This window comes from Hippocampus bargibanti, linkage group LG10 (genome assembly GCF_051943395.1).
Source record: "Hippocampus bargibanti isolate YZ-2025 linkage group LG10, ASM5194339v1, whole genome shotgun sequence".
NCBI classification, from domain to species: Eukaryota; Metazoa; Chordata; class Actinopteri; order Syngnathiformes; family Syngnathidae; genus Hippocampus; species Hippocampus bargibanti.
This window is the reverse complement of record NC_142743.1, coordinates 10,690,407-10,710,230: the sequence shown is the minus strand read 5'-3', so window position 1 is coordinate 10,710,230 and position 19,824 is coordinate 10,690,407. Positions and strand designations below refer to the sequence as shown.

Genomic DNA, 19,824 nt, shown 5'->3' with positions numbered 1-19,824 from the left:
TGGCGGGATATGAAAGACCTGTTAGCACATGGTTTGTGTACTTGTACAAAATACAAAAAAAAAAGCATTGATGAGAGATGAAAGAAAAGGGGAATGCTCAAACGGGGCTTCGCTAAGCTTCCAACTTCCTTTTACCAACGATTGATCGCGTATTTCAGAGGCAGCGAAGAAACGATTGTTCTGGTATTCATCGGCTGTGTGCTTGTTATCGTTTATGGACTCATCTGGAGAGAGTGTGGGTTTTTTTTTGGTGATTTTTGAGGTGAATTGGTCCCACGTAAACAGGAAGTCAATTCACCCCCCAAAAAAACAAAAAAAAACAAGAAGACGCGCGTGCACACCCGCGCTCGCTTTGTCAATGAATGGACGGGACGGTCATGGGTGTTTGACATTCCCTTCCTCCTGACGTCATTTGACATCTCGGTATAGCCTTTTCCTAAACCGCGACTGTGCATATATACTCAAGAAAACAGCAAAAAACTTCCCCGGATGGCCGGATTGGGGAAATGGATTTCCTCTCAGCGAGTGTGTGATCTCTATTTGCTTTGGCTTGGCATACGTGTGTGTTTGTCTGTGTGTACACGGTGAGTGGACCAGTGTGTTCATCATTCACACCAATGCAGGTTTTTTTTAGCCTGCTTGCCATTTGTGTTTGTTATAGGAAAATACCCAAAGCTCCTCTCAGTTTTGTCTGCCATTCTGTCTTTTGAGGCAACCAGAAAATAGCAAGAGAAGTGAGTCACGTACAGTCTGGCATTCATCCATCCATGTATTTCTTTGTTTATTTATTCATGTATTTATTCATTTAGTCATTATTTATTTATTTATTTATTTATTTATTCATGTATTCATTTATTGATGCAGTTATTGATTCAAACATTATTTATTTATGTATGTATTTATTTTTTATTGATACAATACAAACAGTACATACGTATTTATTTATTTGTACTACAGTACATATGTATTTATTTGTTTGTGTACCTGTTTAGTAACCTCAGTATTTATTTATTTGTTGATACAATACACACAGTATTTATTAATTTATTTATTTACCTGTTTCGTAACCTATGTATGTACATTTATTTGTGTTTACCTTTTTTTGTAACCTATCTACTCTATGTACTCATCTATGTATGTATCTTTGTATGTATGTATTTATTTTTTTTTTTTTATTTACCCGTTTAGTAATCTCTGTATGTATGTATGTATGTATGTATGTATGTATGTATGTATGTATGTATGTATGTATGTATGTATGTATGTATGTATGTGTGTATGTGTGTACATGTGTATATGCGAATGTGTGTATGTATGTACAGTATGTGTGTATGCATGCAAAAAAAACAACAACTTTACTTATGTATGCACCATACACAAATTAAACATAAACAGGACACTTGCGCTGATATCGAAGTTCCACACCTACTCCACGTTAGCTACCTCATTGTGCCGTTTGTATATTTAGCCACAACATTCCACTTCCTCTACTGTTGATGCTGGGGGGAACCCCCAACCCCCCACCCCTCCGGCCACAACAATACGTCGTGATTCAGACCTTCCTCGTACCGTCTGCCTACTGCATCGAATTGGATTGGATTAGCCTTTATTAGTCTCGCAGTGGGGAATTTTACATTTCACAGCAGCGATGTGATGAGAAGTGATGAAAGTAAGAGGAAAAGAAAGGAAGAAGTAGAAAAACAAAATGCAGGAGCTGCTGTAAAGGCAGCCACTCTGCCGGCGCCATATTAAAGTAAAAAAAAAAAAAAAAACTAAATGACAAATAATATGACAACACAAAAACACAGTCATGCATTCTTAAGCACTTTCTGCACCCTCTTTGTCACATGAAGCAGTTCTAGATGAAAGAGGAGAGGATCAAAGCCTCCTTTTCACCAGTGGATCAGAGATGTCACGGTGGAATGTGCACATCTACTACAAGCTAAATGTTGAAAGAGAACATGAAGCTGTAGCATCCATCGAGAAAAAGAAAAAAAGAAATGGTCTCACATCTCCTGTAAATGCGCTTCAATTCCAAGCCGCAACAGTTTCACATTCAGGAAGAAATTTCTCACCTAGAAACATTTGAGAGTCCAGAGACGTTTTCAATGTAAATGCCTTAATTCGTTCAAGTTCCCGCAAAATTCAGACATAAATGTTTCTTTAAATATGTAATTAAATAAATGTGACATTTGGATAATTTCACAATAAATGAGAGGTCATTTAACTTTTAACTTTGTCATCATCTTTTTTTTGGCCCTGAAAAGTTCCTGTTCTCTCTCTCAGAAGTGGTTTTTATCTGGCGTTTTAAAAAGTACTGACCCATGAATGTTTACTTTTGGCGGATTTTTTATAACAATCCTTTGAAAATATCCAAGGCAAACATCAGCATGGTGAGCGATCGCACACCGGTGAACACTTTTGCCGGGGATTCACATTTGACCGTCAGTGACAGAAACAACCATCTCTCATTCGTCCAAATCTAAAACAAACATTTGCTTGGGAACCACTGCCTTCAAATATGTACCTGCACTTGTTCGTGTTCAAGTGTCGGGGCAAAGTTTCCCCAATATAGTGCGGAGAGAGCGGCGGAGGTGTGTTAAGTCTATGACCTGAGTTTGAACTGGGCCGGGACTGACGGCGCCTCTGTTTGGATGAGACGACGACGACGACGTGGCGAGGAGCAAAGAACCGTAATTGCTAATTTGATCAGGAGGGAAGTGAATTCACACTCTCACTGGTTGAAAGAGAAACGGAAAGATGGCGATGGTAGATGAGAGGAGATGAGAAGAAAGGGAGGTGAAAGCAGTTAATCAAATGAGCAGAAAATGAAGGGCATGCCTGACATGACCGATAAGCAAACCCAACATGAGTCTCTGAAAGGACAACCAACGTCACTTTTTTGTTTCCTAACTGACATCAGAAAAAACTTTTTATAGCATCTAATATACCCAAAACACGCAGTATGATATTTTTATTCAAATGCAAAACACCAATAAAAATGACTTAAAGTGTCCAAAATCTGCAAAAAATTGATCTGCGAATTGGTCATTTTCAGAAAGTCCCGCCCCTGTTCGTGACGTCACGCCAAGACGTCTTGCATTGCTTGTGAATCAAAACAATGGCTTCAGATTTGGAGAATGTGATTTCTTGTTACACATTCAGTTATGAATATGATTCAAATAGTTCTGAACAGGAAAGCATACATGTTTGCAATCGATTAAAGAATTTATTCCGTGCCATTTTCAGGGAACATTGGGGGGAAATGTATCACCAAAAAAGAGGCAGAAAATGGCGACCAAGCTCCGTGTGAGGAATTAATCAGCTCGTTTCCACAGGCTGATAAATTCCTTACATCGAGCTTGGTCGCTCTCTTCTGGCTCTTTTTGGTGCAACATGACGTTTGCAGATCAAACAAGTACAGCAAAATATATTGACGTGATGGAAAGACTGCTACAATGTGTCCTTTTTTCGGTCAGGGGCGTTCCTTCAGTGACGTCACATATGGACTCGTCACCAACTCAAAAACAAGACTTCCTGACTATTCAGCGCGAGTCTTAAAACGTAAAATATAGCTATATGCGGTGTTATCTTTGTTAAATACACTCAGTAGAAGTCATTTCAAGCCATTTTACAAATTATGGACACAACTTGTCCGGAGACGTCGGTTGTCCTTTAAAACTGTATGGGACTTGTCTGAGACCTTTCATGATGTCACGACTGACTGTCTGGACCGATTTGGAGTTCACTCGCTCAGACACACGCACGCACACACCCATTTTACCGCCGGTCTGGTGAAAACCAATTTCGGCCTGTTAGCATTTCAGACCAATTGGTTTGCACGTGACGATGCTTATTGTGTAAGGACCGGACTGTGATTTTGTGGGTCTACCATGGGGGAGAGCCACAAAAAAAGTTTAACTCATTCACTGCCATTCATAAATTTATTCGGGAATTGAAAATATGACGTAGAGTGCCATTCCCGAATTTGTTCGGATTTTGTTTTTTTTCTTGTTTGAGTATCGATAAAGCGCTGGTCAGACCTCTGGCAGTGTTTTTTTTTTTTCCTTCTACAAGGGGGCAGAATTTCCCTTTTTTTCCCCATGTTAGCGCTTAGTATTGTTGTATTTTCTACAGCCGCCCTCATTTCACGCTCATATAACTCCAGGCCCATATAATTTCGGAATTAATGCTTTTTTTCTGATGAAAGAGTGCAAGGTTTTTTACTTACTATTGGATGTTTATGTAGTCTTAAAACTCAATATTCTGTCGGTCCTGGAATTTGAGTGACAATGACAAAAACCCTGACACTGGAGTGGACACATTTTTGCACATCTCTGGCAGTGAATGAGTTAAAGACTAAAAGTCCCACCAAAAAAAAAAAAAAACACGAAAAAGATTTGCCATTTTGTAGGACCAAAGCATTTTGATTCAGACAAATATATCAAATGCTAAAACTATTGTACATTTCATAGGATTTTCGAGAAAAAAATGTCAAAAACGCTGAAGCCCAAGTTCTTTTTTTAAATCAAAAAAGTAATTAAAAAAATTACTGTGATGGAAAAAATAATAATTTGATCTCACACCTAAAAAAATAGATATAATGGATCATTTCCATAAATTGCTACAGGACAAGTCTTGAATTTCAATGGACCGTATTGAAATTACATGACTGTCAAATTGCATTTCAATGGACCGTATTGAAATTACATGACTGTCAAATTGCAATGCATCACGCGTGAGAACGCGTGTAAACCTGATACGTGTTGAAGTTGTCACAGAATACGCGTACCGCACACACAGGACAGTGAACGCAGCGATTGGAAAAAGCATTGCGTTGATTCCAGCTGATACACATGGCTCGGGTGTGTTTGTGTCATCCAGGAATAGCCGCACGGGGAGGCCTGCTTCCTCCGTTCTGCACTAGAGAAGCGGAAGAATCCACCATGAACCTTGACCTCGGTGGTGACCCGAACTGCAGTGACCCCAGAAACGAGACAGTGAGCTTCCTGGAAAACAGTCTCAGGCCACTTTGGTAAACGAAGAAAAGAATTTTGTCTTGTTTGTGTCGCCTCATTTGTCAACAAAATAAAGCATGTTGAAAACTGCAAATGATTTAAAATGAATTCAGAATGTTGTGTCATGGGAGAGATCACAGAATTACAAGAAAATTATGCTTATGTTGAACTATGGCATTTTTCGCATTTACTGGTAAAAATGAACATGTGTGTAAACATACAGGTAACATCCCAGTTACGACCCGGTTCCGTTCCGACAAAACAGACGTAAGTCAAACGGTCGTAAATCGAGTATTCATCAATGGTTGATGCAAGAATCACGTGATCATAACAAATGACGACACTTTGGCATCTCCTATACGACAGGATAGTATTCGATGTCAATCTGTTGTTTTTAAGCAACATTTTCTTTTGAATATTATTATATACCAACATATTGACAGTTCATTTAAAAATCTGATAACTTTTAGTGTCATTTTAATCATTTTATATTGCGTATTATCGATCTTTATTACTGTGTCGGCGCACACGCTTTCTGCTGACCCAAATACGCACGGCTTCCCACGCATGCGAGCTGTTCAAAAATCGCTCTCACTGCTAACGGAGAAGCCAGAAGAGGTCACCTGTCTCAAAGAGGCGGCGGCGCCAACCGTGAGCCCGACGCGCTGTTTGCGTCGCGGCGATCCCACCCGCTCCACCTCGGCGTCGATGGACACCCCTCCCTCCCCCCGATTGCTGTGCTGTCATGCTGGAGAAAATCGTTGTACGCATTTGTTAAGAAACGCCGGAAAAATAAACATCCTACTTGTCCGATATATATATATATCTATATATATATATATATATATATATATAAATAAATCCTCATCTCACCCCTCATGGGTGGTGTCTGTCCCCCACTATCCCCCGGATATATCGATAGTCCCGGTTATATCGATACTATTTCTATGCACGCACGGAGAAAATTACATGCAAACAGGTTCGGATATATCGATAGTCCCGGTTATATCGATATTTTTCGGACTCCCTTGAATATCGATATAACGAGACTTTACTGTATATAGTAAAGTCTCGTTTTATATATATATATATATATATATATATATATATATATATACACACATACACACACACAATTGAACTGTGACTTCTCATATTACTGTACTCCTGAAAAGTATCACATTTTACAAAAATAAATGTGTACTTTTTATTGGATTAATCCATTTAAATTTGCATTCTCTGTATATATGTTGTTTTGATGATTTTATCTGTGGTTTTATTATGTCCCTGTTTTGTGATTGTAAAGTGTGTCCTTGAGAGCTTTGAGAGGCACTTATAAATCAAACGTATTATTCTTATTTTTATTATGATTGTCATTATTATTTATACTATTATTATTATAGTTTAAATTCAAAAAAAGGTTTTCATATAAAAAATATTTTTTTCTTGGCATTATGATTTTTTGTGTCAATAACAAACACATTCACATAAAATGATTGTCATCATAGTACCGTGTATTTTCTGTCATGAAAATTCTTTTTTTTACAAATACGGTTGTCCAGTATTATATATTAGATTTCTCATAATATAATAATCGAGACTTAATTTAAATATGATTTTCCCCCCATAATATGGCTTTCATTGCAATAATGATTTTGAAATTAGAGTTGTTTAATTATCAGTCCACGATTTTTATTTTGTTCCTTTTTCTTTTTTTGTTTTCTTTGCATTGAGGCCCTATTAAATCATTATTTCTATTTATATTTGAACTTGCGTTGAGTTTATTTTAAAAGGTGTGTGATTTTTATGTTAAATATAAATATGAGCACTCCTCGAAGAGGCGATAAGCCCAGCCCTGTCAGACCCTTGAGGAAAATGTATGTGGATGTCAAGTTCAAATATATATAAAAGCACGTTTTCGTATTGTACCTTTCAAAATAAATGTCGTTACTGAAACGAATCACGAACGCCGGGTAAACACCTCGGGGGGTTGGTTTTATTTTGAAAGTTAAACCCCCACATTTCCCGCATGCGTGTGCCATTTGGGTCGCTGTGAACTTGAGAGTGGAGAGCAGTCGGGTTCAAAAGACGCTCGGAGCTTTTTTAAAAGGCAGTCAGCGAGGAGACGCGCGAGTGAGCGAGGCGGACGTGACCGTGACTTTGGCGCGAGGGAAAACACATTTACGCCGTTTACGCGCACCTCTCACAGATGTTCGTTTGTGGATAGTCTGCTGCGAGAACGGGAAGCGGGAGGCTTCGTTCGTTGCCTTTCGAGAGATTTTACGCGTGAAGCGCGAAAGTTTGCGCACGGATGTTTAGCCACGCTGGACTTGATTCAAGAATACTCTAGCACCTTCAAACTGCGCCTTCAAATAGGAAACTGCTGCGTTTAGCGTGGAATGTGTGCGTAACTGACGCACCAGGACGAGTTTGGATTTTGGGTGTCTCGCTCCCCATCATCCTCATCCTTGGAACCAGAAGCCTCCACGCACCTGCCCAACCACGGCCGGACTCAGTCGTCTAGCCTGAGTGAGAGTCATTGATATCACCGCCAAGCTGTGACAGGTGGCAACATATTTGGGGTCCTTTACACCGAAACGGAAAGGGAGAAGCTCGGCGGTGAGAGTGGACGCCAAGGTGCTAAATGCCCAGCCGGTCGCTGGCGGCTCCTCTGGCTGGGCGGCAACATGAGGTCGTGGATCCCGCTGCTGCTCCTGACCGCGCTTTCAGCGGCGCGTTTGAGGCCCGGCAGCGCTGAGGTAAGATCAGAGAGGGCTATCGTACTCCGTACTTTTACTTAATTGAAAAAAAAAGACTCGTCAGTATGGTCCTTATACAACTGCAGTCATTAGTTAAGTGGTAGAGACTGAATTGCCCTCATCTGAGAAGGTACAAATAAATGTTTATTCTCTGGTATACGGTGACCATTTTGATAAATTGAATATTTTGATTCCCTAATTTTCCTGCATCCGTTCACTCCTGCCTGACTGATACATCAATCAATCAAGATTTCCACCAATTAATTTTAATTAATTTTAATACACATTCAAGGAGTTTGAAACAATAGCAAGCCTACTTTGGAAAACAAACTACACAAATTGTGTTTGAATGCAAAAAGAACAGAAACATGAAAAAAATCTCGTTAAAGAGGAAGTGGAGGCAAACGGGCTCTCGACAATATTTTCTATGCCCCCCGCACCCCACGAGTCTAAACACGGCATTCCAATCGATATTGCGTCTGGGAAAATATGAATTCAGAAAAAAAACAATATCAGCCCGTCTTGATCCATTTCAAGGGGCGGCCATTTTGCCACTTGCTGCTGACTGAAAATGACATCATATTTGCTCAGGGGCCAGAGGTCATGATTCATCTTGCCAATGTCACATGACCAAACTCCAAACAGGTATGCAGTGATTGGATCTTTGCCTTAGCCCTGAGCAACTGTAATGCCATTTTCAAATGACTGCAAAATGGCCGACCTTCCATCCATCCATCCATCCATCCATCCATCCATCCATCCATCCATCCATCCATTTTCCATCCCGCTTAATCCTCATTAGGGTCGCGGGGGGTGCTGGAGCCTATCCCAGATGTCTTCGGGCACGAGGCAGGGGACACCCTGAATTGGTTGCCAGCCAATCGCAGGGCAATGGCCGACCTTGTAATGTACAAATACCATCCATCCAACCACCCATCCATCATTTTCATCCAACCCAACACATCCATCCATCCTTTCAAAGCATCCAACCCAACCCACCGAACCCATTGTTTCACCCACCCGTTCCTTCCATCCATTCATCCTTTCTATCCATTCTTCCATTAACCAACCTATCCATTCATCCATCCAACCACACCACCCAAACCACCCACTCAACCCATCCATCCATCCATCAATCCACGAAATCCATCCATCCAACCCAACCACCTAATCCATCCAACCCAACCACCCAATCCACCAACCCATCCATCCACGAAATCCATCCATCCATCTATCCATCCATCCATCCTTCCATCCATCCACGAAATCCATCCATCCATCCTTCCATTCCATCCATCCACCCAACCATCCATCCACCCATCCATGCAACCCAACCCAACCCATCCACCAAACCCAACACATCCAACCCATTCATCCATCAATTAACCCAACCCATCCATCCATCCTACCACCCAACCCATCCACCCAACCATCCATCCACCCATCCATCCAACCCAACCACCAAACCCAACCCATCCATCCATCCCTTCAATCCATTCTACCATCAATTAACCCAACCCATCCATCCATCCTACCACCCAACCCATCCACCCAACCATCCATCCACCCATCCATCCAACCCAACCACCAAACCCAACCTATCCATCCATCCCTTCAATCCATCCTACCATCAATTAACCCAACCCATCCATCCATCCATCCATCCTACCACCCAACCCATCCACCCACCCATCCATCCACCCATCAATCCACACATACGCACTTTTGAACAGAGTGCCCTCTGACTATTGTCCCTTGAGGTTGAGCTTGAGGTGATCGGCGGCCGCTGAGCCATTTTACATAAGAAAAACAACTAATCTGTCAGGGATTTCATCGGCTGTGCCTGCCTGTGTGTGTGTGTGTGTTTGTGTGCGTGTGTCCAGCTGCGCGTGTGTTGCCGGACATATGTGCTTGTGAATGTGTTGCGTGTCAGAAAAAAGCGCAAAGGCACATAAGAGTATTTGATTTTTAAGCCCACTTTGGTGCAAGGACATTAGGGAAGAAAAATATGGGAAGTTGCTGCTGCTGATGTCAGAAAATGGCAACGACACATTTTGTAGGAGATACAGACCAGAGAATCGATTTAAAAAGATGTATACAGAAACAATTTTCATAGAATTGCTCATAGTGGGGTTTTTTTCCAAGGGGGGCGATTCTCCCATAGCAATTTCTATCAGTTGATCATTTAAAAAAATGCAATGGACACGTGTGCTTGATGTTAATTTTCTCAATGGACTCTGGGGCAGGTAGGATGGAAGCACTTTGTAGTCTGCCTATCAACAAGGTCAGATGGAGTGTTCTTATTGTTTTTTTGTTTATTATTTAAATTGTAATATTTTCAAATAGAGCGGCAAGTCAGGTCAAAATTATACTGACAAATGTCAGTCCTTCAGTGATGTCACCACAGCACCTCAAGTTGTTACCAAGGGTGATTCATACCAAATGCCCAAGTGTGTTCCGGTCACCATTTTAGCCATGCCGCAAAAAAAAAAAAATGCTAATGACATCAACGCATCTCATAAGTGTTCGTTTGACCCACAGCAGGGATGAACGTAACTGGATAAATACTCCCTTACAGGCACACTTAACTGCTCAATCTGACACTGTTGTTCAGCACATTTCCAAGTGAGAGATTCTCTCATCCAATTCAAGCTAATACTATGCATCGATTTTGCCGTACTGCTAAATCAATGATTTTTATTCATGATGTCTCCATGATGGAAATGTGTGTTGAGTGTGTGTGAAAAAGCACCGCCGACTGGCCCCATAATTACATTCCATTACACCTCACCTTTCTCCACAAACATTCCATAAGATCTCTGTGCCCTCCAGGCTTCCTGCACAGTGTGTGTATGTGTGTCTTCAAATAGACAACACTGGAAAACGCTGAAATAGTCAAAACAACAAGGCCACCAAAAAGGATAAAGACAATATTTAAGGTGCAGCCACTTTTTCCAAGCATCCAAACTGGCTCATTTAGCTGAGGCCAGAGGTGTATTATTAGCGGCGCGCCCATTTTATTGCCTCCGCCTTTCATTCAGGAGCAACTGTTTTATTCATGTCTGGTAAAGCACAGCATGGTTTTGCGACTGTTTGCGAGAGGATTTCTGGACAAATTGCAAAGCAAAGTGGTAGTGTGGTTGTGCGTTTGTGTGTGCGTGTGCGTGTGTGTGTGTGTGTGTGTGTGTGTGTGTGTGTGTGTGTGTGTGTGTGTGTGTTTGCTTAACTAGGTCAGCCAGTGCCTTGTGAAAGTCATCCAGGTGTCCTAGGGCTGCTGCCGAGCCTGCGGCAGACAGAGACAAAACGAGAAGGTCAAAAACTCGCTGAAGTGGAAACATCACCGAGAGGAAGCAAATGAAAGAGACTCGCAATCGCTGCTACTACGCTAAAACTACTCTCAGAAAGCGGACTGTATGTAAAAGATGCTGTTTACCGTTGGTGAAATGTTTATTTCGTCCGCCAGCGGATGGGATTCGAAACTGTTAAGGATTGATAGAAGTCGATGAAAAGGTTTCTTCAGCCGTAATCTGTACTTCTTTGAAGGTGTCGGACGTTTCGCTTCTTATCCAAGAAACTTTGTCAGCAAACTGACTTGGATAAGAAGCGAAACGTCCAATACCTTCAAAGTACAGATGACGGCTGAAGAAACCTTTTCATCGATGGACCACTCCTGTACGACTGAGAGCTTACACAGACGATTGATAGAAGTGAATTTGATTTGTAACTCTGGTGAATTGTCAACATGGCAGCGCGGTAGGCAAACTAGCATAACCGTCAATGCCAGCTACATGTTGATAGCGGCCGCATATATTGAGATAACTAGCACAACTATGGTTTGATTTGTAACTCTAGTGAATTGCCAACATAGTAGGGCATTAGGCAAACTAGCATAACTGTGTGTGCTAGCATAACAATCGCGTGGTGGCAATTTGGTTTGCTCCGAGAACAACTACGGGTTGATAGTGGCCGCATACGTTGAAATAACCAGCGTAACTCTGGTTGTTTATTAAAACTGCTCACATTGGGTTATCTAGCTAATAACTAAGAGTTGATGATGGCTTTGATGCCCTCATAACTAGCATAACCCAATGGCGGACCGTCAAGGTCTGTAAAGCCTACTCTGCTGGCCTAAAAATATGTGAATCACGGACTGATGTTAATTATATTTTGTCCATGAATTCTTATTGAATAATTCCAAACTGTCTTTCAGTTTCCTTGAATTACTTTTCCCCTGTTGTGCTGCTTCCAGATTGTGTGTTTTCATATTTAAGCATTTAACCAATCACATTTCAGCCATCATTTGTAACCACAGTCAGAAATCTACCTGGGGTCCTTCACAATCAGTGAAGGCCCTGTCACATCTAATGTCTCAATCAAACTGTTGCTCTAAACCAGGGGTATCAAACTCAATTTACCCGGGGGCCGCTGGAGACAGAGTCTGGGTGAGGCTGGGCCACATCGGTTTTTCCACAAGAAAAATCACAGATAAAACATTCCAATGTTCTCAAAATATTTATTTTTAACACACAAAAAATGAATTAAACGAATACATGGAAAAATGAATAAAAAAATAAATGAACCAGTAATAAATAAATAAAATAATTTAATGATCATAAGGCAGTTACAGACGACTGAAAAAAACTACAGGAAAACCAATTATTTTAATAAAGTTTCAAATGTCTGTATTCACAGTTCTTTAACCTTTAACTTTCTTAACATAAAGAAAACATTGAACATTAACTGTCCTAAACATTGCTTATCTTGCCTACTTGTTCAGCTCCACACACAAGTTTCATTCATATCAATCATGCGGGCCACACTAACATTAATCTTTCATATCAAGGCGGGCCGCAAAATTTTCTTTCGGGGGCCACATTTTTCTTTCGAGGGCCGCGAGTTTGAGACCACTGCTCTAAACAATCAGATTTTGAGTTGGCAACCCAAAAGGGGTACCGACGCCTTCTTGAAGGCGCTGGTCAACATCGGTTTTCTGTTCTGATCACAAGCCGCTAGTGACAAGAAGTATACTGGCCAGAGCTAGCATACTGTATCGGTAACGAGCTGCATAAGAAAATATATTGTGTAGATTTTAATAGCAGTTTTGTGAACCCACCGTGGCTGAAGGAGGAGAAGAAATTGATTTGGTTGGAGATTTAACGTTAATGCCATTTTCAAGAAAAACGAAGAAAAAAATGGGCATAATTAAGAAAGGTTGGTCAGTTATTTCCTGGCTAATGGTACCCTCTAGTGGACTTGTAGTCAATCACCACACATTTTCAGTCTGGATTGATTCAGACGTAGCACTGATGGCCTAGCAATGAAATCCACAGCCTGCCACTGGCATAACCAAAGGCTGATGACAATCTTGATAGCAAGGATAAATAACAGTGGACGATTATGGGTTGATTAAAACCACGCATGCTGGGTTAGCTAACATAACTAAGGTTTGATGTGTTTGCTAGCATAAGTACGGGTTAACATCAATTCGTAGTTATGCTAGTTAGCATACCTGACAGAGGCAATCTGCTAAACTTTCTGGGCAAGGTCATGTGATGCTTAGAGTCGTTGTAATGTTAGTTTTGGATGACTCAAGATGGGTGATATTGACACAACATGCAAACACCTTCAAATGGGAAAAAATTGAGATATTGTTGTGGTCAACTTTTATGGTACAAAAGGCAATACAGACGCTCCCCAACTTACGAACGACATACGTTCCAAACGGTTGTTCGTAAGGTTAATTTGTACGTCGTTGATTCAGTGCTATATTTTGTATAGAATGTATGTTTAAGGCTTATATAAGTACTGTATGTTCAAGGTTTATATAAGTATGTTTAAGGCTTGTATAAGTAACCTGTATTGGTTTGTCCTGACAAATAATCATTTAATAAAATATATGCTCTATAAAGATATTTAAATGTACAACTGGAGAGAATACGACATATGTTACAACAAAAATGTTTGTCTATAGTTCGTAACTCGAATGTTTGTAAGTAGGGGAGCATCTGTAATCATCTTTAGAGTAGTCAAGTCATCGCGAGTTTAGGTGGGGGTGCAATATTCGAGGTTCCATTCATCAGTTTCACTTTTATTTAGCGCATTATTTTGTTCCTTACTCAAAAATTAAAAACAAAAAAGGGATTGAATTTGTAAGGCAAACATTTCAATGCAATTTTCCTGCTACAGTATGTATCCGCCATACATTAAGTCAGGGGCTTCAGACTTCTGCTTCCCGTCAGGAAGAGCCATATAGAAAACGGATGGAATGATGTACGGGACAGTGTCACCGCGTAACAATGGAGACTTGTGTTCCGCTAATGTGAAAGCGTTTGGAGACGGGGCGGACAACAACTTCCTTCAACAGTGTGAGGGTACCAAAGGGCTTTTGAAAGTCACAATGTGGACTTTTGTTTTGCATCTTAAAACATGTGAAGGAGCTGAAGGATCAGACCACCCGGGAATGCTTCGTTCTGATTGGATCTGATCTGACCATCACAGGGGAAGATTCATGAATAATTTTTCAGGTCATTCATTTAACCTGCATTACTGTTGCGCCTGAGAAAAAAATTAAAAGTGGGAAAAAGCTCAAATGTGCAAGTGAAATAGTTGAATGGTAAAGTATTCATGATCCTGTAGTATTTTTATTCATCATTCATCCCAAATCGGGAAAGTGTTTAGCTCAGTTACAACTTCGATTACGCCGTAACAATGTCACTGTCGTCCAAAGTTGAGTAACAATACAATCGGCGCGCTCCCCATCGGCAAATGAGATTCCTCAAACCCCAGTAAGCCGCGCTGCATAGCGCTCTTTATCGCGTTTCCACAAAAGCACGACAAACAAGCCACTTATCAATTCTCAGTTGAAGAATTCCTCCGGGGCAGCTGTGTCAACATTTTTTTTCTTAATCGTGATTGTGCAGTCGGTCAATGACGTCATGGCAAATAACGGTATAACGGTTGTCATTTTATTTTTTATTATTATTTATTTTTTTACACAGTTTCCAAATGAGTCACATACAAATGCCTCCTTTAAGTAAAATCAATTTTTGACATAAATTTGCTGCATGGTCACTCATAATAAATAAATAAATAAAAATAATAAATAAATAACACAGACGAATAAATAAATAAATACATAAATCCAACAAAATAACTAATACATAAATAAATAAAAACAGCCAAATAAATGAATAATAAATAAATAAATGGAACCACAAAACAAATAAATACAACAAATAAATGAATAAACAAAACCAACAAAAAAACAATAAACAAACAAATAAAGACAACCGAATAAATACAGACAAACAGATGGACAGATAGTATAGTTAGCTAGCTAGCCGACTATAGCTATCTAGCAAGCCGACTATAGCTAGCGATCCGACGACAGCTAGGTAGCCTGCTATAGCTAAATACCTAGCCGACTATTGCTAGCGAGCTGACTATCGCTAGATAGCTAGCTAGCTAGCTTGATAGATAATATTAGATTCTTCAATTAACAGTTTGCTGGTGTGTTTTTGCAGGGCGATCCGCTCCCTGCGTCGCTGGTCAACCTGGTGAGGAACACTCCCGTCTCCTCCGTGGACGACCTGAAGCTACTGCTGCAACGTGAGGCAGACGCCATTGGTAATCACGGAGGGTGGGAGGGCGGATAGAAAAAAAACATATGTTGTAGCTCAACGCTGAGGAGCCAAGTGTTTAGCTGTAACCCTGCTTAACAGAGGCAAAAATGCAGCAACCACAAGAGTATCTGTGACCTTGATGAATGTTTATAAAAAATAAATAAATACAAAATAAGTCACAGTCTAAGAAAATGATCATGCAGGCATGATGAAAAATGCTTCGAGTGAAATCAAGCCACACATGCATTTATTCAAAAGCCGATCTTTTGATCGAGGCGTGATGCATAGATAAAGCGATGACACATCGGCGAGCACAGACGAACGTACGCACAGAAACAGGACAAGATGAGTCCGATCTGTCGCCTCAATGACACTGAAACGTACCACGGAGTGCATAATTTCATTTAAAAATAATATATTTTTTCCAGTCCAAAACTTTTCTTACTCTTCTTTCAGAATCAGAAAGCCTTTAATAGTCCCACAATGGGGAAATTTGCAATTTTTCAGCACGTATCTAGTTTGGCTCAGCCAAACTAGATACGCACACAGATACTACACATATATATATATATATATATATTATATATATATTTATATATATATATATATATATATATATATATATATAGTATATATCGTTATATCGATATTCAAGGGAGTCCGAAAAATATCGATATAACCGGGACTATCGATATATACATACCCTGTTTGCATGTAATTTATCTCCGTGCGTGCATAGAAATAGTATCGATATAACCGGGACTATCGATATATCCGATATCGATATAACGAGACTTTACTGTATATATATACACACACACATATATATACATATATATATATATATGTATATTATTTTTTTTTAAGTTGGTCACAAAAATAATTTTGCCATGCGCTTGGTCCCGTCTAATGAGCTCCCCCCCAAAATCAGACACGTGCTAGCTAGCACGTGAAGACTCTGACTTTTAACGCAATTAAGCAAATGAAATGAAAAAAAAAGAAGAAAAGAATCAGCCAAGCAAAAACTTAGATAATGGCACAGAAAGAGATAAACAACTTCTGAGAATAATTAGAAGCCGCATCAAGTGGTTCATTAAGAACAATCCCCCCCAAAATATAAATACGTATATCCTGGGATAACCTCACTCTAATGCGCACTTTTGGTTAGAATGAAAGCTGGGGGGCAAAATATTAGAGATACACACACACTTGAGTGCTAAATTTAATGGCTCATATTTCCCCTCAACCGTTTGACAGCTCTGGAACAAATTGCTGTTGAAAATAGCGTAATTGTTCAAATGGGAGAAGGCGGAGTGGGTGGCTTCCTTTTTCAGTGAACAATGACTTCTACTAAAAACATGATTTTAAAGAATATCGCGTCCCACTTCTGAGCCAATTTGATGCAGACAACATGCAAAATAGCTTTGCACAGGCCCTTTTATACAGAATCCAGCACAAGCAACACTGTGCAGACAGTGTCCCATTTCCTGTATTGCCGTATTTTTCGCACTAGAAGGCTCAGCTAAAAACGTTCTATTTTCTCAGAGCACCGGATAATCGGATACACCTTATATAGAGATCAATAGTCAGATTTCTTCGAGGTGGTATTTTAACTCATTCACTGCCAGACTATGTGGAAGAATGTGTCCACTCCAGTGCCAGGGTTTTTGTCATTTTCACTCCAATTGCAAGACCTACAGGATATGAGTTTTAGGACTACATCAACATTCAATTCTGCACAAGAACCCATCGACTCTTCTTTCATCAGAAAAAAAAATGTTTGTCGATTTATTGTGATTTATTGCCTTTTTGCAAAGCTTGACTCACATCCTCATAACAGCCAGTGATAAAAGACAAAAGCAGGTCAATATAAAAAACAAATCACGTAATAACATTGCAAAATATTTAAAAAAATATGCACAAAATTAGATATGACACAAATATACTTGAATAAAAAAAATACATATTTATTCAAATATAGTAAATTCATTATTAGACATAGATTAATATTAGGCCGTTAATTATGAACATTTTAAGTCATGGAAAATACTAAAAAAATTAGTAAAAAAATAGCAAATATTAAAAAAAAAACATCCTAACAATGCCACAAGTAGAAAATACCACCAATCCTCTAAAATATGACAATTTTACTCATTCACTGCCAGATGATGTGCAAAAATACATTTTGTTGTTTTGTCATTGTCACACAAATTGCAGGATCCACAGAATATTGAGTTTTAGGACTACACAAAAACATCCAATGCAGTGTAAGAAACCAGAGACTCTTCTTTTGGCAGAAAAAAAAATTGTTAATTCCTAAATTATATGGGTCTGGAGTTCTCTGAGCTTGAAATGGGGGCGGCTGTACAAAATACAATACAATTGATTTATATAGCGCTTTAACAAAAGCTGAAGCTGTAACAAAGCGCTAACAAAAGACAAAAGACAAATACTGCCCCCTCATGTAAGGTAAAAACATTGCCAGAGGTCTGACCGGCGCTTTATTGGCACTCCCCTGCAAGAAAAACCACAACCCGAACAAATTCGTGAAGGGCGCTCCACGTCAGATTTTCAATTCCCGAATAAAATTCGGGAATGTCAGTGAATGAGTGAAGGGCTTTGTTTCAGCTGCGGTTGTTATGAACGCGCTAGCTCAATCAAGCTGTGTTGTATTGTATTCTCTTTAGCACCATGCAGTGGATATATTACCACAACTACTACTGTCGCTTCAATTTCGTGCGCCCAATGCAGTTGAAAAACTTTGAGGCAATGAAATACGGACTATGTATCACATCAGGTTTGAAATTGTTATTTTGTCTTTCGTAGAAGACGAAGATGATCGCAGCATTTTCGCCAACCAAACACACAACCGACACATCCGAAGCATCGGTAAGACTCCGTTTGTCAAATTGTTCCGTTCCATTTTAGTATCTTAACCGCTCTCCATTCGACCCCCCCCCCCCCCCCCCCCAGTGGATGCCGAGATTGCCCAACAGGCCGTGTGCAGAGTTCGCACTGAGGTGATGGAGGTGACCAGGTCCATGTTGGACCGTCGCAACGCTAACTTCATGCTATGGCCGTCCTGCGTGGAAGTACAACGTTGTTCGGGTTGCTGCAACACCAGGTTGATGCAGTGCGTACCGACTGTCACCTCCAGCAGATACTTGCAGGTAACACCCCAACCAGCCGTACCTCCCACGCCCACCTTCAAGCATCATCATTGGATGACTTTCACTCATGGTCATAAAGACTTTCTTAAGCCTTCATGTTACTGTTGACAAAACTCAAAATGAGCAATATTTTCTTTCCGAATCACCAATTGGCCCCCTGACAATTTTATACTCTCATGTTTTGTGTGTGTCAGATTACACAAACAAGACAGAACATGTCAACAGTTGCTGCGGGAACATTTTCTTACCTCCGGGCTGCTAAGTTTCATATTCGGCACCACCGTAGATGAGAGGGATACATACGCTTGTTAACTCATTCACTGCTAGACGATGTGCAAAAGTGTGTCCATTCCAGTGCCAGGGTTTTTGTCGTAGTCACTCAAATTCCAGGACCCACAGAATATTCATCAAGGAGGAGAAGCAGGGTTGTCAAACTCTGGTCCTCGAGGGCCGCCTTCCTGCGTGTTTTCCAAGTCTCCCTATTGCAACACACCTGATTCAAGGGAACGGGCTCATGTCAGACAGAGCTTGTTGATGATCGGATCATTAGAATCAGGTGTGTCCATTGAGTCTGTTCCCTTGAATCAGGTGCGTTGCAACAGGGAGACTTGGAAAACATGCAGGACGGCAGCCCTCGAGGACTGGATTTTGACACTCCTGCCTTATAGTCTCTCCTTTCATCAGAAAAAAAGTTAATTCCTAAATGATATGGGTCTGGAGTTATATGATATTGAAATGAGGGCAGCTGAACAACATAAAATGCAATACATACATATTGGTTTATAAAGCACTTCAACAGCTGAAGCTAGAGCAAAGCGCTAACATGGAAACAAGGGAAATGCTGCCCCCTTGTGGAAGAGAAAACATTTTCAGAGGCCCTGGCCAGCGCTTTATCGGCACCCAAACAAGAAAAAAACTAAACTCGAACAAATTCGGTAATGGCGCTCTGTTATTTTTCAATTCCCGCATATATTGGGTCAATGGCAGTGAATGAGTTCAAAATTAGTCCGGTCGTGTGTGACGCACCAAAAGAAAAAATGCGTCTGCATCTGCCGGCATATAAAACGCATCCACATGCATGATGTCAATTTTGACAAACATGTTGGAAAATGACGCGAGGAAAAAGAAAAAAAACAGTTCTGGCAGAAGGCCACCACATTTCCCAAGCGTTATTAGCTTGTCTGGAAATGTCTTCATGCCAATGTGACTTGCACAATACATTCTCACGAGACGCGTGTGTGTGTGTTTGTATGTG

General features: G+C 40.4%; 1 protein-coding gene across 2 annotated transcripts in view; it reads left to right on the top strand.

The window, feature by feature from the left end:
• The first annotated feature begins 7,119 nt into the window (after positions 1-7,119).
• Positions 7,120-19,824, top strand: part of pdgfba (platelet derived growth factor subunit Ba) — a 17,975-nt gene continuing 5,270 nt past the window's right edge. Inside the window, exons 1-4 of one of the 2 annotated variants that reach the window (XM_089006932.1) lie at positions 7,120-7,777; positions 15,301-15,385; positions 18,226-18,288; positions 18,373-18,569. In XM_089006932.1, coding sequence (XP_088863058.1) covers positions 7,706-7,777; positions 15,301-15,385; positions 18,226-18,288; positions 18,373-18,569 — 417 coding nt within the window. In that variant the 5' untranslated portion in view covers positions 7,120-7,705. Of the gene's footprint in view, positions 7,778-15,300; positions 15,404-18,225; positions 18,289-18,372; positions 18,570-19,824 lie in introns of both variants that reach the window. The other variant, XM_089006931.1, reaches the window with a different exon arrangement.